General features: G+C 45.0%; 2 protein-coding genes across 3 annotated transcripts; one reads left to right on the top strand and one right to left on the bottom strand.

The window, feature by feature from the left end:
* Window positions 1–1,851: 1,851 nt before the first annotated feature.
* On the top strand, window positions 1,852–3,236 carry magoh (mago homolog, exon junction complex subunit). Its single transcript, XM_023794802.2, has 5 exons — window positions 1,852–2,065; window positions 2,354–2,412; window positions 2,544–2,654; window positions 2,846–2,928; window positions 3,046–3,236. The coding sequence occupies exons 1-5, from the start codon at window positions 1,975–1,977 to the stop codon at window positions 3,143–3,145; spliced, it is 444 nt and encodes a 147-aa protein (XP_023650570.1). The 5' UTR covers window positions 1,852–1,974; the 3' UTR covers window positions 3,146–3,236.
* Window positions 3,237–3,738: 502 nt separating this feature from the next.
* On the bottom strand, window positions 3,739–13,266 carry cpt2 (carnitine palmitoyltransferase 2). 2 transcript variants are annotated; one of them, XM_023794801.2, is made up of 6 exons: window positions 13,157–13,266; window positions 7,295–7,387; window positions 6,821–6,901; window positions 6,623–6,729; window positions 4,565–5,869; window positions 3,739–4,478 (listed from the first exon to the last, which is right to left on the bottom strand). In XM_023794801.2, the coding sequence occupies exons 1-6, from the start codon at window positions 13,174–13,176 to the stop codon at window positions 4,147–4,149; spliced, it is 1,938 nt and encodes a 645-aa protein (XP_023650569.1). In that variant the 5' UTR covers window positions 13,177–13,266; the 3' UTR covers window positions 3,739–4,146. The 2 variants fall into 2 exon arrangements, with proteins under 2 accessions (XP_023650569.1, XP_023650568.1); XM_023794800.1 differs by lacking the exon at window positions 13,157–13,266 and having other exon boundaries at window positions 7,295–8,002.
* Between the last annotated feature and the right edge of the window lie 6,672 nt (window positions 13,267–19,938).

The following is a 19,938-nucleotide window of genomic DNA, read 5'->3' as shown; positions in this document are numbered from 1 at the left end:
CATAGTCCTGCTGGAACAGAAAAGGACCTTCCCCAAATTATTTACACAGAGTTGGAAGCATGGAATTGTCCAACATGTCTTGGTATGCTGAAGCAATAAGAGTTCCCTTCACTGGAACTAAGGGGCCCAGCCTAGCCCCTGAAAAACAAGCCCATACCATCATCCCTTCTCCACCAAACTTTACAGTTGGCACAATGCAGTCAGATAGGTAATGTTCTCCTGGCATCTGCCAAACCCAGATTCATCCATCAGACTGCCAGACAGAGAAATGCAATTCAACATTTCACAGAACACGTTTCCCCTTCTGCATAGTCCAGTGCCAGCGTGCTTTACACCACTCCATCTGACACTTGGCATTGCACTTGATGTATGGTTTGCATGCCGCTGCTCGGCCATGGAAGCCCATTCCATGAAGGTACCGGCACACAGTTTTTGTTCTTGGGTTAATGCCAGAGGAAGTTTGGACCTCTGCAGTTATTGAGACAACAGAGCTTTGACAACTTTTACCCACTATGCACCTCAGCATTCAGCGAACCTGTTCTGTTACTTTACGTGTCTGTTGTTCCTAAAGGCTTCCACTTTGCAATAATACCACTTAGAGCTGACTGGAGTATCTAGCAGGGGGGAAAAAATCACAAGCTGTCTTACTGCAAAGGTGGCATGCTATGACAGTACCATACTTGAATTCACTGAGCTCTTCAGAATGACCCATTCTTTCACTAATGTGTGCAAACCTGACCACACATCTAGTCGCTTGATTTTATACACCTGCAGCAATGTGTCTGAATGAAACACCTGAATTCAATGATTAAGAGGTATGTTCCAATACTTTTGTCCATATAATTTATATAGAGTATCTTACTGTGGTGATTCTGGGTAACAATACTGCTTTAGACCAGGAGTGGGGGATTGGAGTTTACAAGGGCTTTCCTGCAGCAGTTCAAAGACATGCAGTTAGTGCACGTTGGTGCCTCTGAATTGCCTATAATGTGGCTGTGAGGGTGTATGCCTGTGTGCCCTGTGATGCACTGGCATCTCGTCCAGGGTGTACCCCTGCCTTGTACCACGTGCTGCCTTGGATCAGCTTCAAAGTTCCCACAAATCATAAACGGCTGGAAGATAGACGGAGGCCTATACAGAGGACGGAGCGAACCTGCAAGAACACGGCGCAACCACTCTCATTGGCATACCGGCGTTTCTACCCTCCCCTTGGTTACCAACCATTCACAAATACGATGGTTAAACGAAAAGATTAATGTCAGACCAATGCTCGCGCACCAGCTCTCTTTGTTCCGTTCCAACTTGTTTGAAGTGCTAACTAATTTGCTAATTAATTTACAATATAGGTACACTGTCAGAAAAAAGGCTACTGATTTGTACATTTGCTGTCACTGGGGCTGTACCCTCAGGGGTCTGCAAATTGTACCCTTAGCCATAGGTAACAGAAATGGACTATGATGAACACTTATGTACTATTGGGGTACATTAATGTTGTTTGTACCTTAGAGATTCTTCAGAGTTAATTTCTGTACCTTAAAAGGTACAATTGAGAGGCCCCTGAGGGTACAGCCCTAGTGACAAGCAAAGATACAGTAGCTAATCTTAGGTTTATAATGGAATAATATAGATTTGCTGTAATTTTTCTTGCGTGAGAATGAGAGTCTGAAAGGGGAGTTGGCAACCCTGGTGAACTTAGTGAATGTTTTTCTACTACAGAGGTTTGTTTAATTTTATAGGAATGTGGATGGCTCTGTCAAGCCAAATCTAGCGATACGTCACAAGGGGAAAGAATCTGGAGCAGAGAAGAGATTTAGCATAACAGTCCCAATTGAACGCATTGATACAACGCGCCCTCTAGATGACGCGATTGTCCTGCGACGATGGGTCACGTCAGTGCTGTGCGCTACAGGCTGATCTCTTCAAGTGTGTCTGAACTACGTCCTGCAAACGCTTACCAAATCAGGGTTGGCGAAAATGTCCACAAGTGATTTTTACTTGCGGTATTACGTTGGCCACAAAGGCAAATTTGGACACGAGTTCCTGGAGTTTGAATTTCGTCCAGACGGTGAGTGATGTTATTAAGCCCTCGTTAGTCAGGGATCGGCAACGCGGAAAGAGGATCTGCGACGCAGCCGGGCCTAGTTTACGGGACCAGATCGTTTTAATACAGTCTAGCTAAATGTTTTTAGCATTATTGTTTTAGGATATTGATAGAAAATTAAATTTAGTTGTATAAATTTATATCAATTTAATCATTTATCGTACTGGAAGCTTCACCGTTTGGTGATTCACATTCCATGTGTAACTTTTTTCATTCATGTGGGAAACTATGTACTCTTTTTCGTGTTCGTAGGGAAGCTGAGATATGCAAACAACAGCAACTACAAAAATGATGTTATGATCCGAAAAGAGGTAGGTGGTATACAAACATTTGGTGTCCCCACGACGACTAAGCTTACTAAATGTATAAGGTTACAGTACGCAGTGTGGTTTACTATATAGTATATGATGTACATTAAGGTTACACACTGCGCATGTCACAGGCCTACGTGCACAAGAGTGTAATGGAAGAGCTGAAGCGAATCATCGACGACAGCGAGATCACCAAGGAGGATGATGCCCTCTGGCCGCCCCCTGACAGAGTGGGGAGACAGGTTTGTATTCCCACTGTCGGGGAGGGATGGCAGGCTTGTTAGGCATGGGCTAGATGTACCCACAAACTACATTGACCATGTTAAGAATAAGTTGCTGCCAAACTGCAGTATTTAAACTTGAGTATTGCTCAGTTATAATGAATATCTTAGATGCCTATTTTTAAAATTTTATACAAAAAAATATTTTGCAGGAACTGGAGATTGTCATAGGAGATGAACATATTTCATTCACGACCTCCAAGATTGGATCTTTGATTGATGTTAACCAGTCCAAGTGAGTACATCCCTCCTGTGAGATGTTATACTGTTTGTCTTGTTAGAAGTGATTAAATGGTATGTAATTTAAGCTGAATGTTTGACACAACCCCCCCCCCCCCTTCCCATTTTTAAGGGACCCAGAAGGCCTCCGTGTTTTCTACTACCTGGTTCAAGATCTCAAATGTCTTGTCTTCAGCCTCATTGGATTACACTTCAAGATCAAGCCAATCTGAGCTGTCTGGGGTGGATATTTTTGTATTAATGTGTTCTGCTTTTGTACATTGCTTTTAAATTTTTGTGTTTTAATAAACTCTTGAAGATGTACTGATTTGCCCTTATTTTGATTATTCTTCATTCCCAGAATTCAGTGTATTGAAATTCAGTTCTAATGTGAATTATTTGTAAAAGAATTTATGGGAAGGGACAGCTGGCCAGTTTCAGAAGTATTAGATTATGTAAGCATTACATTTAAAGTAAATGTGGGATTTTTAACACAACTAAGACTTCTAATGCCAAAATGTTTAAGATTTACAGGCTTGCATGTTTTTATTGGTATTCAGCATTTATCCCAAAGTCTGAGTGATGATACCCTGAATGCTGTGTACCCGACAATCTTCATTTTCCATGCATGCTGGTAATTCTTCATCTAACAATAATGACTAATGTTAAATACCTTAATCGGAGAGGTATTTGATTTTTTTTTTAAATCGTGAAATTTACTGGAATTAAAATTGTACTCAAATTGTTAGGGATAAATATTAAGGTTTTAGCCATGTTAAACTGGAGGTTTTGTATATATGAGCCAAAAAAATTCAGTATATCTGCATTTCAACCACAAATATTTGGTATATTTGGTAAATGTCTACATACACAGCAGAAATGTGATGGTATGTCAATATTACTGGTTCATCCAAAAGAAACTCATTCTTAATAAAACAAACCGTTTTAATTTGTTAATTATTTAAATTAATATTTTACATCCATATCACCTTCAGGAAGTTTACAGGAACTTATTCAAGTAGAGTGGATAATTATACAAATGCCCTTTAAAAAAAAAAAAAAGAATATATAACTGCAGTTCACACTGGGTAAGGAGGTGTTAAAGTCTCCAGAGGATTCACAGAGCCTCCTTTGTCCTGAGATGTCAACACAGCAGAATAATGGAATATCGGTAATTGAACATTTTGCTTTGACATTAATTTTGCTTCCCAGAAACAGTGGAGATACTGGTAACCTAGCTTTGGGGAAGCTTGCCATCTAAGACACCGAAGATGTCTTCCAAGGATTCATGGACACACTGCAGGAATTCTCTGACGTTCCGGGCTGGGTAGCTGGAGACGTTGGAGCCGATCCAGTCGTCGTGGACACCATAACCCACGCCGAAGCCGTCGGGCACCACAGGTGCGAAGCCACCCAGTGTGACAGCAGGGCTGGTGAGGGTGCTGGTGGAGAGGATGTTATGGTTGATGGCAGCGTAAGCTGGGTCCTGGTACAGGCTAGGCAGGGGAAGGCCCTTGGAGGTGACCAGGTATCGCATGGCGAACAGGTGTCGGTCAAATCCCTGCCCTGGTGAGAGGAAAAGAAAATGATCCTGTTGACGAGATGTGTTTTTACAAAACTCTGTCACCAGCTACTTGCCTACTCATACCTACCCATGGCTGCCTCCTTGGTCAGCTGCCCGTGGTACTTGGAGCACTCATCCAGCAAGCCCCGTAGCTCATCCAGAGAGTGTTGGCTGCCCTCCCGGATAAAGGCATGGGCGCAGCGCTTTGTATGGACGGTGGCCGAACGGATGGTCTCTGTGCGCCCGTGCCGGAACGCGGCCGTGCTGCAGGACTCGTAGGTGGCCACCGTCTGGCCGTACTGCCGCAGGAAGCCCATCTGGAAGGCCAGCTGCGCTATGGCATCTGGGCTCAGCTTCTTCTTCTTCAGCGCCTCCTTGCCGCCCTTCCGGAACTCCATGGTCTCAATCGTCACCTTGGAAACAGCCTCCTGGTATTTTTTCCAGGCTTTGCCGACGGCCCTCTCTAGCTCGCTGTCCAGCTTGAACTGCAGATGGGTCACCGCGGAGGCAGAGTCCATGGCAGCCGGCGGAGACCCTGGGCTCACCTGGGGCTTCTCGGTCGTGTCCTTGAAGACCTCGTTGAGGAATCGGAGAACAGCGACGCCATCACCCCATGAGTGCTCGAAGTTCACAGCAGCATGTCCGTCTTTGGAGAATATGATGCTGAATGACTTGTCGAACCAGCGGTTGCCCCCGTCGCCGTACAGCATGTTGTGGGAGATGTGGACGGGGTCGCGCATGCTCTCCTCGTCCAGACAGACGCAGAAGACGGCGCTGTCTACCAGCCTGAGCACCTCCGCATTCCCAGCAGCCAACAGCTTCTCCCGCAGGCCTGCCCAGACATCCCTGTTCTCACTGGTCAGGAAGCCCAGCGGGAATGCTGGTGGTGGCGTCGGGTCAGACAGGATGAAGCTGAGGTGGGCATGAATCTCCGTTGGCCTCACAAGGTTCCCATCTCTGTCGACGACGTCGAACACATACATGTTGCCTTTTCGAATCACCAGCAGGTGTCGCCCCTTCTGGTCAGTAAAGAGCTCGTCACGTCCGGGTCTGGGAATGCGTGTGGAGTTGAACAGACGGAAGTACTGAGACATGTCCAGGGGGTAAGCATTCACCATGTAGGCCCCATACCAGGAGAACGTGGGGGGAACCCAGCGAATGAACTTCTTGAAGGTCTCTGTGTCACTCTTAGCAGGGTTCAGGTGGAACACCTCAGGCTCCAAGCACACGGCGCGCAGGGTCTTCATGAAACGCAAGGCCGAACACACCATGTTGGTCGCCCGTACCAGCTGGTCATTGTACTCTGGCTTGGGATCCGCAGTGAAAGATATGAAGGGGTTGAAGTTCAACACTATGGAGTCCCGTGCTGAGAGGTACATATCAAACCAGGGAGCTAGAGAATAGAAAACCAGCTTTAGCTTAGTAGGAGCATCACCAGAGGTGGAGATTTCACATCCAGAGAATATAAATCCAGACCAAGATTTTGTTTCAACCAACCAGTTGAGTATAAAGAGTCACAGTCACAGAGTACTCAACTGCTTGGTTGAAACAAAATCTTGGTCTGGATTTATACTTTCTGGACCTGAAATCTCCACCTCTGAGCATCACAATGCTTAAACCATTGGAGTGAGGAGACCTTCCAGTGAAATATTGTCAGTTGTCAGATTCAGAATCAGACTTGATTTTTCGACAACGCTACACTTCTGAGGAATTTGCTGTGGTGGACTGGATACTGAGAATACATTTAACAGTACACAAAACATTTATTTGGGAGGATCAGTTAGACTATACAATATACTGTATGATATACAATATTCAATACTCCATACAGTAGATATGTAATACTGCACAAAAGAGTAAGGTGCTGTATCACTAAGGAATAGCTATTGGAAGGTGATTTGAAAGTGCTGTATATTGCATGGTTAGACAGGTGATAGGCAGGGTGTCGGAAGGGCATGAACACCCTGGCAGATTTGGGAGTTCCAGCACCTTACAAGGGACCCAAAATTTTACATTGGCGTACCTGAAAAATTCTATCTACTGTGCCACCCTAAGGGGGCCCAAGGGGACATTCTGTCAGGGGGGGCAGAATTCCTAGCTATGCCCCTGCCACGGTAGCATTTGATATTTTGTGTGAATTCCTCACCCGAGATATAACTGGTGTGCTTGTTCTTCTTGTCCAGAGCCACTAACTCCTCATGGAGCTCTTTCCCCACACCCTTCTGGAAGTCCAGAGCCACCTTCTCAGTGTTACTACGAAACCAATAATCATTAACATTATGGACACAATACATAATAGACAAGTCATTACAAATGCAGCGCATCTGAACTTATACATTCTTACCGGTATTGTTCTTTGTTTAAAAGCGGCCTTTGAGCAGCCAAATAGCGCCTAATAGTGTCTTCCAGCTTTGGAATAGGCAACCTGTTAAAACATATAGCCATTTAAACGAAATGAAATCAAATTATAATTCACCATGTACGCCATCTAATTTATTTTATCAGGATCGTTTCACATAGGAAAACGACCCATTTCATGCGCTACCAGTAACATGTAAACGTCCCTGCGAACTTTGTCGTTATCTCTACTTGCCCCTTCCCCTACATTATTAACCACGGTAACGATGAACAGTGAATATATAGTGTATATATAGTTATTTGAATATGGTACCACTTAGTATTAGAAAAACAGGAATAGATTATATATAATAAGCATTAGGTATTTACGAAAATAATCCGTTTTAAGCCTCGCTATATGGTCAGAAACTGCTGTTTACCAGCAGGCCAGCACAAAGACCTATGCACAGCATTAACTCACCGTGGCAAACTCTTCTGATAGTGCATCGTTGGCACAATGCTTTTGTGCAGGTACTCCGATTCAGGCCAGTCATTTTTCAAGTAGTTCCGTCTGCTGCACAGCAAAGGGGACGCAAAAGTACTGGTCAAAGAAGTAAAACATCCCGATCGTCTAACAGCTAAAGGCAATTGCAGGGAAAGCAGAGAGGCCATGGTGAATTTCAGCAATGACCAAGCTGCCCCGTCTGCTATAAGTGCATCAAATGACCGGATGGCACTTGTGCAAACGAACCGGTGAGGTGAATGTATAACTGGAGCAAACTACTCCTTTACTGGCCTATTTAACTATTAAACGTATTAAACTGCGACGAGTACACTCGCTCCAATGTACAGCTTCCTTGACACCAGTTCATTCCACTTCGCCAGAAAACGCTCTCTACTTCCGGCAACCACATTTACTTTTCAAAATAAAAGTCGCCGGCGATAAAATAAAGAGTCTGTTGGATGCACTGCAAACAATAAAAAATATAACAATGATCACTTTCTGGAATCCGAGTTAAGAAAACCCAAAATGTATCAAACGCATAATTATATATAGTTTTTAAAATATTATATTAACATTATATTTGTGATGAAATAGTTTCGCTGGAAGCACAACTGCCAATGAAAGTATTAATACAACTAGTTCTAAGCCAGTTTTTCCACGTTTTTAAAAGGACTGAGTCCGGTCTAACTACTTTTTTTTTTTCTTTCTTTTTTTATATTCCCTCCTCCACCCCCCCTCTGCGGGGGACTGTATCTATTTATTTATTTATTAATTTTTTAAAAATTTATTTATGTATTTATTTTTAAAAATTATTTATTTATTTATTTATTTTTAATTTTATTTTATATTTTTATTTACTTCCTCAAAAGAAGGAGAGGGAGGGGGGGGACAAAGGAGAAGGAGGGAAGAGAGAGAGAGGGAGAGAGAGGAATGGAAAGAAAACAGAAAAAAAAACAAAAGAAAAAAAAACAAAAAAAAAAACCAAGAAAAAAACAAAACAGATAATCTGCTTCCATGTCTGTTGAAAAGAGAAAGACAACATACAACATCTGTACTAATCACAACGACCATCAAACGTTAAATGTTGTTGAACAGCACACACAACCAGCCTTACAACCCATGCCCAGAAACAACAGCCGATCAAGACAGTGTGTGTCCGTGAGCACGTGTCCGTGAGCACCTGTGTGCACACCTGTGTGTCAGCGCGCTGTTGTTCCTAAGGTTTCTCCAAGTAATTGTCTAGTAGTGTGTGTGGGGAGCCACAGCCCCGCCCACCCAGGACATGAAGTCGACACGGGGGAGACCCGGGCCCCAGATATCCAGAGGCCCCCCAGGGCACGGGAACCCCAGGAGGACCAACGCAGGGACAATTGCAGCCCCCACCGAGAAAAGGGCAGAGGAGCGCTCCGGAGGGGGGCCATCCGGCAGCCACATCACAGGAGCCCCAGGGGGCCGTGGCGACGAGCACGCAGGCCCCGCCGGCGGCCGGCCACACCAGGGCAGACCGGACCCCGGGCCCAGAGATCCAAGGGCCCCCCCACCCTCCAGCCAGGGCCCCGACAGAGCCGGAAGGGCCAGGCCCCGGCAGGCAACCGCCGAGAGTGAGCCAGCACACACCAGAGCATCCAGCCCCAGACATCGAGAACCACCAACGCATCGGCTGCCGGGGGCCTCATCCACCAGCAGGGAGTGTGGCGGGGGGTAATAGAGCCTGAGATGTTATTTCAGGTGGAGTCTAAGACCCAACCTGACACATACGTATAGACAGACAGGCACACACATACACAAGCATACGTTCCCACCCTCATGCACACATAAACAAATATTCACCCATTCGCCCAACATGAAGACACAGAAATGAACGCCGTACACACACTCACACTCCCCATATATACTCTATACTCCGAGATCTAGGCACCACCGCCCCCAGAGGGGCAATCCGCCACCAGACCTCGGAGATGGATCCCTTTTTTCCTCTGGCATGGGGACAAGAAGACCACCCCGGACCCCACAGCAGCCGAGAAGCCCACCAGCCCAGACCCCGACCGGACGGCCAGCTCCTCCCAGCCCCCGGCCCCAGATGGTGAACAGAGAACGGGGGTGTGAAAAGACCCCATGCTTCCCTCCGCCCGCTCATATGTGGTGTTGGTGCGTGTTGTTCTAAAGTGCTTTAAAACAGGGGAAGGGCATGGTGCTAACCACCCTCTGCCTATCAGCAGCTGGTGTCAGCTCGGCCCCTCCCCAGAACCCTCAATGTCTATATGCAACTTAAAATTGAGAAGTGGGCACTGGCACCAGAGGTAAGGCTGAATGAACAGACCGCCCTCTGGACGCCATTCCTTGTGCCCACCCCCAAGGCCCTAAATGTATGTGTCATGAGAGAGTAAGTAATGAGAGTGTCTAAGTTGTGATGTGTGATTGAGACACAGGTGGCCACGGGGGGACAGAGGAGGAATACCTCCCCTGCATCCCAGCGACGCACCTGCACCTCAAAGCCCTATATGTGTGTTGGGGTGACGGAGCGGGAGGAGGGAAGCATTTAGGGATGGGGAGGAAAGGATCGGGGGGGGCAAAGTACCCCCCCTCTGGAGCCAGCCCCCCCGCTGACCCCCATAAGCACCCCCGTTCCCTGAAATCCACCCAGGGCGGGAGAGCCGAGGCCCATCCAGTCCGGGGGCCCAGAGCAGCGGCACCACCGGGCACCACAGAGCCCGGGGCAGCCAACCAGACCCCACCACAGAGGGAAAAACTACACCCACCCCACCATTCAGTCAACTCCCAGACTACATAAGACAACAGACACCCAGGTTGGGTCCATTCTCCTACTCTATTGGATTCCCCCCCACCCCCGCAGAGTGGATACCCCTAAGGCAGGGACCACCTGCGGGCAGATGGTAACAACCTCCCCACCAGCTAAAGAGGCCCCCAGCCCCTCCAATGCGCCGAAGGTCCCCGCGCCGGGGCCGGGCCCCAGTGCACGCGCCAGCCCACACCCCGGCGACCCACCCACCAGGACCCAAGCCCCCCCAGCCCAGCCGGAACCCCAGCCCGGAGGCAGAGCGCCCCCAGAACCCCAAGCCCGCCCCGGACCCACCCAGGAGCAGCACGGCCGCCAGGCTGGTACCCTACGTCTGCCGGCACAGGCTACCCCAGCAGCGCTGCATGCAGCCACCAGAAAGACGCCACCCAAGAGCCACCAAAGCCCCATCCAGGCCAGGACCGCAGTCCCAGCGCCGAACCCCCCCAGAAACCCCCCCCCCCAGGGAACCCCCAGACACCCCAAGCCCATAGGCCCCCCCCCACACCAACAACAAAGACCGAAGCGGGACAAACCTGCGACCCCCCACCGCCACTAGGTGATGGAGCTGATCAAAGGAGCCCAGAGAGATTGGTCTAATGTGGCGGCAGAAGCTGTATCAAGACTAATATGGTCCAGCAAACTCTCTTTATATTGGTTGATATTAAGGTTATTTTTATTTTTCCAGTTCATGAGGACAGTCTTCTTAGCAATGCATAAAGCGGTGAAAGCCATGTGGGTTGTGTTAATCTCGGTAGTGACACCATCTAAGTCACCCAACAAGCAGACTGAAGGAGAGGCTGGAATGGTACATTTCAGACACTTTGATAAGTCCTCACAAATCCTGCGCCAAAACATCTGAACAGGTGGACAGAACCAAAGAGCATGGATGTAATTGTCAGGTGTATCCCCTTGACAGTGTGAGCAGTTGTTAGAAGATGTAAAACCCATCCTGAACATCCAATGCCCTGTATAGTGCACTCTATGCAGGATTTTGTATTGTATTAATTGTAAATTGGGACTTCTAATCAGTTCAAAGGTTTTTAAGCATGTCTTAGACCAGAAATTGTGGTTCCAGCTGATTGATAAATCTGCCTCCCATTTTGCAATAGGAAGGGATATTGAATCATCCATTTTAGAAAGTGTCCTGTATATTTTAGACAGTAATTTGGGGGTTTTGAGATTAAGGAATTCTGCCACCCTTGGTGGTATTTGTAATTTGATTTGATTAGACTTGAATTTCCTTTTTACTATAGATTTAACTTGTTGATATTCTAAAAATCTATTCTTGTTAATCCCATGTCTTTTAACTAATAAGTCAAAGGGGATAAAGTCTATTTCTTCAAATATATGTTCCAAGTATTTAATACCTTTACAACTCCAATCCGGGAAATTTATCATATTATTGTTTAGTAGTATGTCAGGGTTGTTCCAGATGGGAGTACGTTTGCTTGGGATTAATGAAGACTCAGTCATTTTAAGAAACTCCCACCATGCTGTCAGAGAAGAGCTGATACTGATGCTTTTGAAGCATTCATGTCGTTTAATGTTTGAGCTAATGAATGGTAGATCCGAAATGTCTATGTTATTGCATAGAGCCTGTTCTACGTCTAGCCAAGGTTCATCTAAGAAGGTATGTTTTAGCCATCCTGAGATGTTTTGAAGCCTGTTGGCTAAGAAGTAGTGGTGAAAGTTAGGCAGATCTAGTCCTCCATTGTCCTTGGTCCTTTGCAGCGTTTTTAAGCTAATACGCGGTGGTTTATCTTTCCAAAGGAATTTAGAGATGGCGGAGTCCAGAGATCTAAACCAGTCAGGTGATGGTTTACTTGGAATCATTGCAAATAAATAATTAATTCTTGGTAACACCATCATTTTTATTGATGCAACCCTTCCCATGAGTGATATGGGCAGGGACTTCCATCTAACCAGCTCATCCTCTACCTTCTTTAAAAGTGGGATGTGGTTTAATTTAGTTAAGTCTGCCAGCCTAGGTGAAACATTAATACCTAAATATTTAATATCCCCAGATTGCAGTGGAGTGGAGGAAGAGTTCTGAAAGGAGCAGTTAATTGGAAGAACTGTAGATTTTAACCAGTTTATTGAATAATCTGAGACTCTTGAGAAAGAGTTTATTAATGTAATTACCTCAGAGAGAGTGGTTTGTGAATGCTGGAGAAAAAGTAACACATCATCCGCATAAAGACTGACCTTATGTTCCACATTCTTGCATTTGATGCCTTTAATCACTATAGCCTGTCTAATTGCTGCTGCTAGTGGTTCAATAAAAATTGCAAACAGTGAGGGGGAGAGAGGGCATCCCTGCCTGGTGCCCCTCTTGAGACAGAAGCTAGAGGATGTTTGGTCATTCGTCCTAACACATGCTGTTGGGGAACTATATAATATTTTTAACCAGTTTATAAAAGAGGTTCCAAAACCAAATTTGTGTAATGTTGCAAATAAAAAACTCCAACTAACTCTATCGAATGCTTTTTCTGCATCTAGAGACAATATTATGATTTGAAGGTTTTTATTGCACGAATAGTCTATCAGATTGAGTAATCTACGTGTGTTTGTTGATGAGTGCCTCCCTTTTATGAAACCAGTTTGGTCAGGATGAATTATGTGAGGGGTTATCTTCTCTATTCTTTTTGAGAGAGCTTTGCAGATTATTTTAAGGTCAACATTAATAAGTGATATTGGACGATAGCTGGTAGGCAATATAGGGTCTTTGCCTGGTTTTAGCAAGAGACTAATGTTGGCAGAATTCATATTTGGTGGTAGTCTACCATTTTCCTTGGTTTCCTGCAACATTCTGTAGAATGTTGGTGACAGAATTGTCCAGAATTCTTTATAGAATTCTACTGGAAATCCATCTGGGCCTGGAGCCTTATTATTGGGCATACTGTTCAAAGCTTCCTGGAGTTCACCTGGTGTCAGCAGAGAATCCAGTGCCATCGTTTGATTATCTGATAATTTCGGAAGGGTTATACTATCAAGAAACTGATCAATTACTAACTACTTTTAAAACGTGGCATGCCTACCTGTCAGAAATGGTGCGCATGACTCTGAGTTGGACATCCAGTTGTAGTTATGTTCAGTAGCCTCTGGGTGCCAGTCACGGCATACGACTTTTGATTTGGCTGTGCTGCAAAACCAGTGGCATCTAAGTCATGGGTTCCCAAGGTTCTCACCCCACACCAGTGGTGGAGCCAGAATTTTTTCAGAGGGATGGCCAGGGTGGGACCAGAGGTATTTTTGGGGTGGCACATAAATCTAAATATGAATATAAGGCATCTAGAAAATAAGGCAATATTTGAAGTACCTAAACGCTATAACTTTACATTGTTTATCATTCAGCCAGTGGTGTAAATAAACGTAATTCTGGACAAGAAAAAAGATGCCACAAAAATGAAAATATGATTGGGGGGGCATTGGGGTGGCCAGGTTTCAGTCTAGGGTGGGCCCTCAGATCCGCGCATGCCCCACACCCCATAAAAAAACAGAGATGAAAGGCAGAGCAGCAGGACTGGCAGAGCAGGTATTGGCCTGGGGCCCCAAGCTGGTAAGGGCAGATAATTACACAGTGCATTACAATGACCAATCTGCCTTATTTGTGTAGTTTTTAACAAAAGTGAAAAGTCTTGTGTTTATTAAATTGCCTTTGTTGATATTATTAATTTACACTTTACAGTACAGTAAAGGTAATAAATGTTACCATGCCGGGGGGGGGGGGGGGGGGGCATGGAGTTTTTTGCCTAGGGCCCCCTGAATACCTAGAATCACCTCTGCAGAGGCAGAGACTCGTGACCCTTATTTGGGGGGACGGGGGACGACTGCTTTTGTGGTGTCCCCTCCATGCATTTCACTAATTGGGGAGGGGTGGTGACTATGTCCCCCTCGGTAGGTTTAGTACAGCTGACCGGCTGCAGTTATGTGGTCTGGAAATCATCTCGCGACCCCCACTTTGTGGGCCCCTGGTCTAGGGTGCCTTGTGTCCTGTGTTTATTGGAACAGGCTCCATGTTCCTAGGCTCCCTAACCCTAACCCTAACCCTAACCCTAAGCCTAACCCTAACCCTAACCCTGCACCAGGTAAGCGGTTAGTCAGCTGTAATGCGTATGCTGTAGCTCGTCTCCAGTTCAGTATGAAGAAAAGCTGATGAAACAATGTCTTTCCCATCTTCCATCATCCGCTCTCCTTTCAGAGCCAACAGCTGTTGGATAAATCAAATGGAAGTTCATATAGTCATTGGTTATCATTAATCGAAAAAGGGAGAGAGAAATGTATTTGTTGGTTATGATTATTAAGAAGAGTGAGCTCTGTAGGAAATATTTTCTTTAAATAAGCAATACCATCAGTCCTCGTGAGCTGGAAACTGGCAGCCTAATTAATATCCATTTATGCATAATAATAGTGCTTGCTAGTTAGCCTACCTGACAATTGTATCTGTAACTATCTGTATCTTCAATTGTTCTGTGCAATTAGTATATTGATCTTGTTTTAGTTGTTAATAGAGACCATATTAAGGTGCTTAATCATCATAGTCTTTTCATGTTGAAAATAATAAGAAATTGTACCTGGAAACGTGAAATCAACTTAAACATATTCATAATCAAGATCGCTCACACAGAAGGATCACTCACACAGAAAGATCGTTCACACATAAAGATCGCTCACATGTAAGGATCGCTCACACAGAAGGATCGCTCACACAGAAGGATCCCTCACATATAAGGATCGCTCACACAGAAGGATCGCTCACACAGAAGGATCCCTCACATATAAGGATCGCTCACACAGAAGGATCGCTCACACAGAAGGATCCCTCACATATAAGGATCGCTCACACAGAAGGATCCCTCACATATAAGGATCGCTCACACAGAAGGATCCCTCACATATAAGAATCGCTCACACAAGGATCCCTCACATATAAGGATCGCTCACACAGAAGGATCGTTCACACATAAAGATCGCTCACATATAAGGATCGTTCACACATAAGGATCGTTCACACATAAGGATCGCTCACACAGAAGGATTGCTCACATATAAGGATCGCTCACATGTAAGGATCACTCACACATAAGGATTGCTCACACAGAAAGATCGCTCACACAGAAAGATCGCTCACACAGAAGGATTGCTCTCACAGAAGGATTGCTCACATATAAGGATCGCTCACATATAAGGATCGCTCACACATAGCTCAGAAAAAAGCCAGTTGAAGTGAAGACATGGGTGGCTGCTCAGACATAACCAAAGTGAAACATGAGAAATGACAGATAGCAGACTTTAATTGGCTAACTTTTATTCTCTTGCTTTTAAACTCCATGAGAAATAGGCTGAGAGGAACAAAAACTGCTCATGTGTACTTTCATATGACCAATAGAGGGCATCAGCACCTAGATTGATGTGGGGGAAGCAGGTCTTGAAGCTTATAATGTGCGTCACCTTTCAATTTAGACAGGGTGTTGCAGCTCTGTGATATAGGCAAGCTTCCCAGGGTTCAACAGCCTTTGGGGGTATTAAATTGGCAGGCTGGGGGAATAATCCAGCCAGCCCGAGTGTGACGTTTTACTCTTACCAAAATCCCCCCACCCTCCCCGTGACCCAACCACCGCTCAGCCCTGAAAATACAGCACAGGCCTGGGGATAAGCAGGTGACAGCTCACCCCATCCATTAGGCTAATGAGGCTCTCAAAGGCATTAGAGCAGTGTCACAATGCAGATTTCATAATAAAAGCACCTTCCGCCACTCTTTCCATCCCCTGCTCCTCCCCCCGGGTATCCATTGCACAGCCTTTTTCTTGCCCAGCACACGCCTGACAGAGCTGAAAGAATTGAAGTGCTCCGAAATTAATCTTCTTCAGTCAGATGTAATACCTGCAGATCTCTTTTAATCATCACTAATTCATAAAAATACCCTACATTAATTCACACAATTCATTCATAAAAAAAAAAATCATAAAACGTCCTGCATAAGATAATAAGGTTTATTTCACTTGCTAATTTGCATAGCTCCCGCAAATTATAGGTGCATATAGAAAGCTTAGTGAGAACTTATTCAAAATAACTTTATTCTCATGATTACTATTTTTTGAAACTTTTTTTTTTACATATTCAGATTTAAAGTGGCTGCTTCTGTTCCATAGTAACATTGGATGAATTTAAACACTCCTTTTTATCTCTCCTGTTTTGACTTTCCTACACTGGCTCCCGGTAAAGATAGATTTTAAGATTCTTTTATTTACTTAAGGATCTTAACAATCAGGCACCAATTTATATCTGGGATCTTTTGACCCCATAGAAACAGGTCACTCATGTCTTCTGATCAGAGTCTTCTTGTTATCCTCTAGTTTTAAACAGGGATTTTGCTGTTTTCCCCCAAGGCTGTGGAACAGTCTGCCCAGGGACGTTAGGCCAGACAGCAGTGTTGATTCTTTTAATCAGCGCCTGAAAACCTTTATGTACAGACAGGCCTTTTACTGATGTTTGAATATCTTAGTTTTATTTCGTCTGAAGCACTTTATGATACTTGTTCATGAAAGGTGCTATATAAATAAACTACTTAGTTACTAAACTACCTGCATAATCTGATAGTTCATCATACTTTATCCGCATTTGTGAATTCATTGACACCACACTGTAGGTAAAAACATGTTAAGCAACAGCACGGGGGGGGTCAGAAAACAAGGTCGTTTTGGAATAAATCACAGAAGGAGGTGAAGGGACAGAGGGGGAGAGCTGATCTTTCATAATCAGGCAAAAATCTGTAAAACTGAGCAATTTATCTGACAATTCATGGCTCTGCACCACCAAGAGACCAGGATGGAGAAACTGGACCACTACTATGTGCTGGTATCAAAAAAGAGGATCCAACTGGGATGGTATTATGGGATAAAGTTACCATCATTTTGGGCAGTACTCCTTCCCTGGCTTGGGTACAGTCTCAGGGAGAATACGGATGCTTGGAAAACACACATTCATTTCACAGAGTGACATGACAACGGTGACTGTAAACCATAACAACCCACAGATGTTCTCCTCACAGGTTCAGCTACTATGTCTGTCCTAATAGAAAAAGCAAAGGGCTAATTTCACAGAAGCACTGGGGCCAAAACCTGCACATCGTAAACATCTCAACAGGACGGGCAGCTGCTCCTCAGATGGCTGCACTGCCTTTGTGAATTATACTCCGCACATAAAATGCACTACTGGCTCGCGCACATCCTCGCCGGCCATACCACAAAGGTAAGTGCACTCAGTGGCCTCCTGCTTGCTGTTGCAAATGGTATGACCCTCAAAACAGCCAATCACTCGGCTGCAAGTGAGTATATCCAACCTATAAGATCAGTCAAGTGGTTCACTTACTGAATGGCAGGGGAGATTTGACCCATGGGGTGCTCAGTCCTCAGTAAGGTTGCCACTTTCAATCTGAAGAATATAGGACGGCATTTTTTTCAGGGGGGGGGGCTGAAACAGAAAATTGGGTGGCTGAAGCCCCCCTAAATAGGGTCCAGAATCACTTATATTGTGCATCTAAGCATGACAATGGCCAGGACAACGGATCTACACTATATGGACAAAAATATTGGGACACATTCTTAATCATAGAATTCAGGTGTTTCATTCAGACCCATTGTCACAGGTGCACAAAATCAAGCACCTAACCATGCAGTTACATTTGTGAAAGGGTTCTGAAGAGCCCAGTGAATTCAAGCGTGGTGCTGTCATAGGATGCCACCTTTGCAATAAGTCAGTTGGTGAAATTTCTCCCCTGCTATATATTCCATGGCCAACTGTAAGTGATACTTTTACAAAGTGGAAGCGTTTAGGAACAACAGAAACTCAGCCATGAAGTAACAGAACGGGGTCTCAGAGCGCGTAAAAGTCAACATTGCTCTCGCTAACTGCAGAGGTCCGCACTTCCTCTGGCATTAACCCCAGAGCAAAAACTGTGCACCTTGAGCTTCATGGAATGGGCTTCCATGGCCGAGCAGCTGCATGCAAACCTCACATCACCAAGTGCAATGCTAAGGATCGGATGGAGTGGTGTAAAACACACCGCCTCTGAACTCTGGAGCAGTGGAAACGTGTTCTGTGGAGTGAGAAATCATGCTTCTCTGTCTGGCACATAGGTTTGGCAGATGCCAGGAGAATGTTACCTGCCTGACTGCATTGTGCCAACTGTAAAGTTTGGTGGAGGAGGGATGATGGTATGGGGTTACTTTTCAGGGGCTGGGCCCCTTAGTTGCAGTGAGGGGAACTCTTAATGATCAGCATACCAAGACATTTTAGACAATTCTTTGCTTCCACCTTTGTGGGAGAAATTTGGGGAAGACCCTTTTCTGTTCTAGCATGACAAAGCAAGGTCCATAAAGACATGGCTGGATAAATCTATTATGGATAAACTTGACTGGCCCACACAGAGCCCTGACCTCAACTCCATCGAACATCTTTAGCATGAACTGGAATGGATATTGCGAGCAAGGCCTTCATGTCCAGCATTAGAGCGTAACCTCACAAATGCTCTTCTGGATGAATGGGCAAAAATTCCCACAGATAGACTCCAAAATCTTGCGGAAAGCCTTCCCAGAAGAGTGGCAGCTGTTATAGCTGGAATTGGGGAAGCAACTCCATATTGATTCCTATGGATTTAGAATGGGATGCCATAAAGGTTCCTGTAGGTGTAGTGGCCAATATGTCCCAATATTTTTGTCCATATAGTGTAAGTGAATTTGAACATGGTATGAATGTGGGAGCCATATGTGCTGGTTCATCTCACAAACAAACATCATGCTGCAATTTGCATACTGAGCTGTGTCTAGAATTTACAAAGAATGGAATGATGAATAAAAAGCATCCAGTCAGTGGCATTTCTGTAGCCAAAACAGCTTGTTAACGAGTGAAGTCAGAGGAAAACAGCCAGATTCATTAGAGACCACAAGTGCAATAATAACAGCTACAGAGTACATCAGAGGTGCACAGAATGACGTCACCAAACGCAGAAGTTGTGTCCCCATAAAGTAATTCTGGATGCAGGTCCCTTCTGGTATTATCCAGGTGTATTTAATAAAGTTGCCAGTGATAGTCTAACCATCCTCGGTTCAAGTATGAAACAAAAATGGAAAAAAGACTAAAATTCCAGAGCAATGTGTTTGGCTGGTGTCCTCTTGTGTGCAGATGCATGGACTGAGCCTGCAGTGTCTGTCAGGGCCACCCTGCAACATTCCAAGAGGTCAGAGCTACGCACACAGAGCATCAGGGACAGCTCCGCGAAGATCTTGAAGATCTTCAGAGACACAAAAAAGCCACTGTGGTGTCATAACATTTTACAGTAATACTGCGCTCCACGTTATTCTTCTATGCCTTGTTGAAAGTTGCTGCTCTTGGAGTGGCACAGGATTTTTCTGTGTGACGAGGAAATGATGAGGAAGCCACAGTCAAATTTCATCTTGCATAGATCTTTCCAGGCTTTGTATTCAGATTCTGAGGCGTTTTTAAAAGCTTTCATATGATCGGGGTGCCAGAAGAGGTTTGTCATGTTTTCTAATGCTATTTCGTACAGACCTCTGTTCATGCAGTGCCTATGTCATTTATCCTGAATGTGGCTGTGAATTGGCTTCTCTCTTTCTTATTCTTCACTTTCTTTGAATTGTTCCCATAGCCAGCTATGGCCATGTGGTCTTTTGCTTTGTTTTTACAAAGTGATGCAGTTATTTTGACTCCTGTTTCTACAGTGCAGTATGGAGATCATAATATTTTTTCCTTGCGTTTCATTCCAGCATTGTTTGCATTTACAATATGCATAGAAATCCAG

Source organism: Paramormyrops kingsleyae, chromosome 15 (genome assembly GCF_048594095.1).
Source record: "Paramormyrops kingsleyae isolate MSU_618 chromosome 15, PKINGS_0.4, whole genome shotgun sequence".
Classification (NCBI taxonomy): Eukaryota; Metazoa; Chordata; class Actinopteri; order Osteoglossiformes; family Mormyridae; genus Paramormyrops; species Paramormyrops kingsleyae.
The sequence above is the reverse complement of the archived record's forward strand: the minus strand, read 5'-3'. Positions and strand labels throughout refer to the sequence as shown.

Excerpts from the sequence above, each read along its gene's own strand:
- cpt2 (XM_023794800.1), bottom strand. The coding sequence starts at position 7,485 with ATGGCCTCTCTGCTTTCCCTGCAATTGCCTTTAGCTGTTAGACGATCG. Across the intron at positions 6,902-7,294 it reads TATCAGAAGAGTTTGCCACG|GTTGCCTATTCCAAAGCTGG; the intron begins GTGAGTTAATGC and ends ATGTTTTAACAG. Across the intron at positions 5,870-6,622 it reads GCACACCAGTTATATCTCGG|CTCCCTGGTTTGATATGTAC; the intron begins GTGAGGAATTCA and ends TCTATTCTCTAG.
- magoh (XM_023794802.2), top strand. The coding sequence starts at position 1,975 with ATGTCCACAAGTGATTTTTACTTGCGGTATTACGTTGGCCACAAAGGC. Across the intron at positions 2,413-2,543 it reads ATGTTATGATCCGAAAAGAG|GCCTACGTGCACAAGAGTGT; the intron begins GTAGGTGGTATA and ends CGCATGTCACAG. Across the intron at positions 2,929-3,045 it reads ATTGATGTTAACCAGTCCAA|GGACCCAGAAGGCCTCCGTG; the intron begins GTGAGTACATCC and ends CCCATTTTTAAG.